At 45.3% G+C, this 8,270-nt stretch overlaps 1 protein-coding gene across 1 annotated transcript in view; it reads left to right on the forward strand.

Moving 5' to 3' along the window:
- ext2 (exostosin glycosyltransferase 2) overlaps positions 1-7,986 on the forward strand; it is a gene marked incomplete at its 3' end in the record, with an annotated part of 32,672 nt that extends 24,686 nt beyond the window's left edge. Inside the window, exon 12 of the mRNA XM_063194001.1 lies at positions 7,857-7,986. Within this exon, the coding sequence (XP_063050071.1) occupies positions 7,857-7,986 (130 nt within the window). The remainder of the gene's footprint in view (positions 1-7,856) is intronic.
- Positions 7,987-8,270: the final 284 nt, after the last annotated feature.

An 8,270-nucleotide genomic window follows, 5' to 3' on the forward strand; every position in this document is an offset into this window, starting at 1 on the left:
TGTGTGTGTGTGTGTGTGTGTGTGTGTGTGTGTGTGTGTGTGTGAGTGTGTGAGTGTGTGTGTGTGTGTGTGTGTGTGTGTGTGTGTGCGCGCGTGCGCGTTTTAGGCTAACAAGTTGAAGGTCTTTAAAAACGCTAAAAGTGTCTTAAATGTGATGTGGTCACACACTAGCTGCAGTGTGAGTATTCACCATCGAGGCCAGTGTTTCTCAAACTTTTTCAGACCGAGGACCACTTCCTCCCCTCAAAAATGTTCAGGGAACTGAATTGACAGTTGACAGGTGCTAATTTGACACTGCTAATTTCGATGCAGATCACTTGCTTTTTATTCACGTTTACAAGCCTGTCTTATTGTGGTGAAAATGAGACTTCAGCTTTGTTTATCTTTGTAATAATGTTACAAATATAGCCTACCGCTAACTTGTCTTGGAAAAGTAGAAATCCCCTCGCGGACCACCTGAGCCCGGAACACACTTTGAGAATCACTGATCTAGGCCTAGGCTTTGGGGCCCCAGGCGGCTCAGGTGGTAGAGGGCCCCGCTCTGCCTTACGCCTGATGTAGATCGGCGCTTCCCAAAGCGGTGGAAGTGAGGCGTTCCATTAACTTTCCGTTGGGACGCGTTTCGGTGGTTATCGAGGCGACAGGTGGTGAAGCGAGGGGGTGGCGGGCGGTGGGGTGGTGGACGGTGGACGAGCGAGGCGATACAAGTTGAGCTTGGTTGAGAAATGTAGCGGCACCGCGAAGCGTTAACCAATGGGAGAGCTTTCAAAAACCATCAACACTGTGACGTCACTGTGCGTCACCAGCGGTACTGGGATATTTGAAAATGGTGGCTGTTTTGATTTTGGTGGTGTCAAATCTACCGATCGTTTTTCACAGATGCTTTTAAAAATAAATTAATAAATACATTTTTAAATAAGTGACACTCTGGTTAAGGTAACTAATATATTCGCTCCTGTTGCGTTTTTATTTGTACATACAGCGTTTGTAACTGAAGAGAGATGGTTGTTTGACCACAGCATTTGCTAAGCCATGCTAATTTGCCCGGGAAACAATGCTACGTTTTTCCGCCACATCCGCGTGAGGTGAGCGGACAGGTTAGAGAGCGGGAACTGACCATCCCATAATACTACAATTTCGTATTCATGGTCTGGGGGTTGTTTGATCTGATGTGATTGCAGGAAGCGGGACGTTTTTTTCTGGTTTGAAATGATTGGACAGCTCTCACCCAATCGCAGACAGTTACTCAACAACAACATAGCGCAGGCGTTTACGTCACCCCCCCCAACCTGTCTCTTCGCTTATTGGCTGTTTTATGGGGAGGGTTGGCCGGCCAAATTTCTATCGCTCAACATCGCTCCACAAGAAAACAGGGGCCACCAGACTAGTAGTGGAGCCAATCCTTTGACGGGAAGTACGTAGGATGGTGTGCGAGGCTAGCTCTGCCTTGACCCATTGATGTGTCCTTGAGCAACTTCAGTCAATTTCAACATGCAGTTGTAATGTTCACACTACCCTGGACTTGTCAGTACCTGAGGGTTTTGTTTTCCTTCTTCAGTCTTTTCCAAGATCCTGGTCATTGTAATGGGGGCAGAGTTTTGTTTACATTTCAAAAACACATTTTTATTTATTCCCAAAAACATCCAAAAGTTTATGCAACATCAGCAGACAACTAGCAAACAGTGGTAACTTTTGGGAAAATATTTGGCCTATGTTCATTAAAAAAAAAAATTGTAAACAATTGCTGCCCCCATTACAATAGCTCATATCTCGGAAGGGGCTGAGCCGGAAAAAAATGTGTCATCACCGGGGTACTGACAAATCAAGGGTAGCGTAAGCAATACAACAGCATACTGAAATTGAATGAACTGGTCCTTTAACCCCAAGTTGCTCCTGGTGGCGGGTGGGTACCCTGTGTGGCAGCCACGGCCACCGGTGTGGTGAATGAGACGGTGAGAATGATTTGCGCGTGTCACACAGACCAAGAGCGAACTACATATGCCTGGTAAGCGAAGGGGGTAGCAGAGAGAAGAAGTTTCGCCTTGAAGATTCGCTGTATTCCCGCTCCAGACGCGCAGCACTTGGACCATGTTTGTGATGTCCAGCTAATCAACATAACGGCTCCTGGCTTGACAGCCCTGGGACAATTCCGGAGATATGGAACGTTACGATTGGTTTTCGGCCGAAACTCGCCGAACAGTGTCATAAAGCAAATTCGCCTGCGATTAGATTTAGTTTAATCTTCCAAAAATTCGCTCGTGGTCGCTGCAAGAAGCTTCGGCTTCCTGGCGAGATTCGCTTTGGTAGCGGCAGTGGTCGTGTGGCCCTCCTTCCATACGAGGAAATAAAGACTTCCGTCGCTTCGATTCGCATCCGTTCCGCTTCTTGGTCTGTAACACGGCATGAGGACGGTGTGCCGGGTGAATGTGGAGGCATAGCAGTGTAAAGCGCTTTGAGTGGCTTCGAAGGAGTGGGACATAAATGCAGACTCATTTACCAAGCGGCTGCCTGTCTAGCCTGGGGTGACAAGATATGCCTCTGGTTCACCGAAGGGTGTGTGTGTTGTGTGTGATGTGTGTGATGTGTGTGGTGTGTAGTGTGTGTGTGTGTGTGTGTGTGTGTGTGTGGAGTTGTGTGTGTGTGTGTGTCTGTGAGAGGATATGGAAGGAATGGGGGTTTTATATAGTGTGTGTGTGCGTGTGCGAGTGTTGGTGTGTGATTGTGTGTTTCCCAAGATCCTTTAATGTTTTCAAGAAACTCCTAGCTTGAACGCCATGTTTGAGAACATCTCCCTTTCATCATTAGTAGACATTAGATCCCCTGAGACAGTAACTTGGAAGTAAGCACTTTAGTACATTTCTTAATGGCAGGTGAAATAGTTGCTGTGTGTGTGTGTGTGTGTGTGCGTGGTTGTGTGTGTGTGTAGCGTTTGTCTGCGTGTGTCTGCGTGTGTGTGTTTGTCTGTCTGATGTGCGTGAGTGTGTCGTGTTTCATGTGTGTGTGCGTGGTATGTGTGTGTCTGCATGTGTGTTTCGTGTGTCGTGTGTGTGTGGTGTGGTGTGTGCCCTGCGCCTGCCTGCCTGCCTGTGTGTTATGTGTCCTTGGTGTCCAGATATCGTGTGATGGTGTGGTTCGTGTCTCGGTGTCAGTGTGTGTGTGGGGCTGTGTGTGTGTGTGTTGTCAGTATCGTGTTCGTCTGTGTGTGTGTGATTGGTGTCTGTGTTGTGTGTGTGTGTGTGTTTGTGTGTGTGTGTGTGTGTGTGTGTGTGTGTTGTGTGTGTGTAGTGTGTGTGTGTGTGAGTGATGTGTTGTGTGTGTATGTAATGTAGTGTGTGTGTGTGCTAATAGCGGCTATTTGGGGTATTTACAGCCCATTGAGTCATCCTGATCTGCTATTCAATCACACACCGTTTGATGTGATGAATGATCGGTGGTTTGTGTGTGTGTCCTGTTTTCGTTGTGTGTGTGCATGTCCTGTCTGTTGATGGAGTGTGTGTGTGTGCGTGTCGTGTGTGTGTGTGTGTGTGTGTTTGTGTGTGTTGGTGTGGGTTGTGTGTGTTTTGTGTGTGTGTGCTGTGCGTGTGTCTGTATTCCGTGTGTCTGTGTCTGTGTGCATGTGCGTAGTGTGTGTATGTGTGCAGTGTGTGTGTGTATGTTGTGTGTATATGTGATCGCGTGTCTAATAGATGAACAAAGCAGTGTGTGACAGGATCAGATGTAAGCAGTTAAGCGAGGACGGTGTGTGACAGACAAGTGAGAGTGTGGTGATGTGTCGTGTGTGTGTGTGTGTGTGTGTGTGTGTGTGTGTGTGTGTGTGTGTGTGTGTGTGTTTTGTGTGTGGTGTGTGAGTGTGTAAGATGGAATATTGTGTAGATGTGTGTTTGTCTGCTTGTGTGTGATTCCAGGCCATCTGTACCATAAAAATCCTGGTGGTGTAGTGCGTTACACGCGCGGGCTGGGCAATGAGACGATTTATATCGTTATCGTGATGATATAAAAGTGTATATACCGTGATCCTTCTTCTCCTAATATCCGTTTATATCGTTTATATAGTAATTATCATCCCCGACAACGTGGAGCGTCGGGGATGCTAATGGTTTTTGCCGTGCGCCGCCGCCGCCAGCCCGGGTCCGCCGCCGCCGCGTAAGGGGTCTTTCGTGTTATAACGCGGATAACATTTTGAACGGATGTTTGGATTTGTCCCAGATTAGGTGATTGTTGAATTGCTTCATAATGGGCGGTGTTCAATGAAACTGATTCGAATTTGGAGGTCAACAATTTCAAGATGGCCTAAATTCAAGGATGGCCGAATTTTTGTTTGGCCCTGTAGCAACCCAAAGTAAGTAGGCTGGCCGGATGTGGAGTGCCCCTGGATAATCCGCCCGAGTATTTACGTCTATTTACTTTAAGTACTACAAGCTACTCGCTGTTTCGGCAAAACTCGTGTATTTACGGACAGTTCAGATTTAACCTCAGCTACTTGATTGTCGGTCCGATTTGAGACTGACTGAAGATGGTACAGGGCAGGTGCCAGGTGCGTAAAAGGAGCCCACCGCACATCGCCGTATTCGGCCGACACCAGAAAGTTCCTTGATCTCCCAATTCACAAAGAATTAGGCCCTGTGACATCAAAATAATAATAAAACAAGTATACTATGAAAATTATAAACTTAAAAACCGAATTGATTTGTGGTGTGAAAATTAAACTGTCTCAACCGGGGCACCACCAAAGGGAATCCATCAAAAGATGAACGGCGTTTACTTTCTCGTCGGCATTATTATTTGTGTTTATCCAGGAGGACTGAGCTGGTAAAACTGCAGCAGTCACCTTGCACAGTTCTAAGCTGCTCTGAAGCACTTGCGTGTCTAAGCAAATCATCCCGCCCATATCGCAATGTTAAATAAAAAGTTTTTGCACAAGGCTATAGTCTAAAAATAGACACTGGAATAGCCCGATTTACGGAAGGCAATTAAAGTCAAGAGGTTACCCAGTCTAAATGTAGCTAGCACCCGGGAAGTGTTTTACTCCTTACATTAGTGAAAACATAATATCAGGAATATCCAACAAGTTAAAAGAATAATCTGGGCAAAACACATTTAAAACGTGTCAGTGCAGAATTAAACTGGGGCACTGATATAAATATATGCTGGAGCCCCATTCTCTCTCCTCCGTTGCTTAGATACAGTCCAGAGGCGCGCCGCGCAAGTATTGGATATGAAAAAAAATATCCTAAAACGGTCACAACAACCAGAGGACCCGTTGGTGGTGTGGTGGATATTTGCGGCGGGGGCCGAGGCCGAGTTGTTACGGTTAGGGCTACAATCATGTTATAGTAGCCTAGGAAAGGGCACAGTCAGGATGCGACACAGCGCGGACTCCACATAGGGTAGCTGTGTGGTAACCGCAAAGCAATTGCTGATGGTGGAAAATGAATGCAAAATGCCTGCAAATAACTTCGGGCGGATATTCCGGAGGCCACTCACATCCGGCAGCTCTACTTACATTGGGTTGCTACAGGCCCATTACTTTCTGACGGGGGGTGGATGGATTTGTCCCAGATTTGGTGTGTGAATGGCTCTCAGGGTAGGTTTCATGAACTGAATTAGAGTTTGGAGGTTAACACTTTTCAAGATGGCCGGAATTCAAGATGGCCGAATTTTTGTTTGGTCCTATTAACATTCTGACCGTTGGTGGAATGGTATTTGTTCCAAGATTTGTGTGTGTGAATGATCTAGGGTAGGTTCATGAACTGATTCGAGTTTGGGAGGTCAACAATTTCAAGATGGCCGAATTCAAGATGGCCGAATTTTTGTTTGGGCCCAATTATTTCTGACCGGGTGGATGGATTTTGTCCCAGATTAGGTGTGTGAATGCTCTAGGGTGGGTATCATGAACATATTACAGTTTGGAGGTTAACACTTTCAAGATTGGCCCGAAATTCAAAGATGAACCCGCATTTTTGTTTGGTCCATAACTTAGTCTGACCGGAGTGGATGGATTTGTCCAGATTTGGTGTTGTTCGAATGTTTTCTATTCGTAGGGTCGGTTCATGAAACTGATATTCGAGTTTGGAGGTCAACAATTTCAAGAATGGTCCGAATTCAAAGATGGCCGAATTTTTTGTTTGGCCCATTCCTTCTGAACCGGGTGGATGGATTTGGTACCCAAGATTTGGTGTGTGAATGAAGTCTAGGGTGGGTTTCATGAACTGATTACAGTTTTGGAGGTTAACACTTTCAAGATGGCCGAATTCAAGATGGCGGAAATTTTTGTTTGGTCCATAAACTTCTGCACCGGGGTGGATGGGATTTGTCCCAGATTTGGTGTGTGAATGTTCCTAGGGGAGGGTTCATGAACTGATTCGAGTTTGGAGGTCAACAATTTTCAAAGATGGGCCGAATTCATAGATGGCCGAATTTTTGTTTTGGCCCATTACTTCTGAACCAGGTGGATGGATTTGTCCCCAGATTTGGTGTGTGAATGCTGCAGGGTAGGTTCATGAACTGATTCGAGTTTGGGAGGTCAGACCAACTGTTCAAAATGGTTGGAATTTTTATTTGGCCCATAACTTCATAGACTGGGTTTTGCCCGGTAACACTCCTTAATTTAATGGTTCAACATTTCAGTGGAATTCTACCATATCAGGTAGGCCTACAGTGTAATAAACCCAGTGTAACAATATTAATTACCATGTAAATACTAGTGTAATATACCAGTGTGAAAAATAGGCAATACCAGAGGTACAGTGTCAATAAACCAGTGTAAACATATGATGTAATACCATGGTAAATTCACTTAAAAGTGTAATACCAGTGTTACAAAATATGCAAATACCATGTAATACCGACTTACACACAAATAGGCCTACATGATATGAGTACACAAATTGGTACATCGGATTAGTCACACTGGTATGACGTGGTTCTTAAATATTGTTTACAACTGGTTCATGTTACACTGTACCTAATGTGGTTATATCCACTGTAATAGTGAACCATTAAAACAGTGTTAAACCATTTGCCCCATTTTTTACTCGCTTCATTTTCACAATAGTCCTTTTGGTATTTAAGCCTATGCACGTCATTGATTCTATGTATAGATATTAAAATAATGATTTATTTATATATTTTGTATTTATCATAAAACGTTCATGAAAAGGTGGAAGTGGGACGGGAGTGGTTAGGGGAATGATTGGGCGACTGGAAGCGTCGCGTTTCGGGGGATATACCTTAAGCAGGTCGAAGGCGACTGCACAGGCAGTCTAGTCTTATCAGTTGTATACAATTGCAAAAAAAAAAAAAATATGATTTTAATTACATTTTCATTGTTGTCACCGTACACACTCTAAGTTCATGTAAACTGTAAAAATAACAATAAAAAGATTCCATTTATGAAGAAATAATTGTTTTGCGTCATGAAAAAATAAAAAGTCAAATAAAGGACAATATACTGAAAACCGTATTGTAATTGTGCTAATAGTTTCGTGATATATATCGTTATCGTGATATAAAATAATCCATAATCATGTATTTTTTTTCCATATCGCCCAGACACTATCGTACACGCGGGTGTGTGATTTGTACAGTATTGTAACCAGTATTGTCATATCGTGTCTGTGTGTGTGTGTGTGTGTGCTGATGTGTGTGCGCGCGCGTGTGCGTGTCGGCTGTGCGTGCGTGGATCGTGTGTGTGTGTGCGTATGTGTGGTGTGTGTGTGTGTGTGCGTATGTGTGGTGTGTGTGTGTGTGTGTGTGTGTGATGTGTGAGTGTGTGTGTGTGTGTGTGCGTGTTGTGTGTGTGTGTGTGTGTGTGTGCCCTGTTATGTCTCAGGTGTGGGCGTGAGTTTCCTGATTAGGCTGGTGGTTACCCGGGGCCGACCCAGCATCTGGTGGGGACCATGAGATGGGCAAATGGGAAATACGAGTCAGAGTGGACCAAACGAGGTGTCCATGGTACTGGACTGGAGCCGCCTCCTCTACCACAAGGTACACCACACACACCACACCACACACACACACACACACACCAACACACACACACTCAACACACACACACACTCAGACAACACACACACACAACACACACACACACGACACACACACACACACACACACACATCAACGAGGTCTCCATTGGTACTGACTGGAGCCCCCGCCTTCTACCACAAGGTACGCACACACCACACACACACACACACACACACACACACACACACACACACACCACACACACACCACACACACACACACACACACACATCAACGGAGGT

The sequence above is a fragment of the Engraulis encrasicolus genome, unplaced genomic scaffold (assembly GCF_034702125.1).
Source record: "Engraulis encrasicolus isolate BLACKSEA-1 unplaced genomic scaffold, IST_EnEncr_1.0 scaffold_74_np1212, whole genome shotgun sequence".
NCBI lineage: Eukaryota > Metazoa > Chordata > Actinopteri > Clupeiformes > Engraulidae > Engraulis > Engraulis encrasicolus.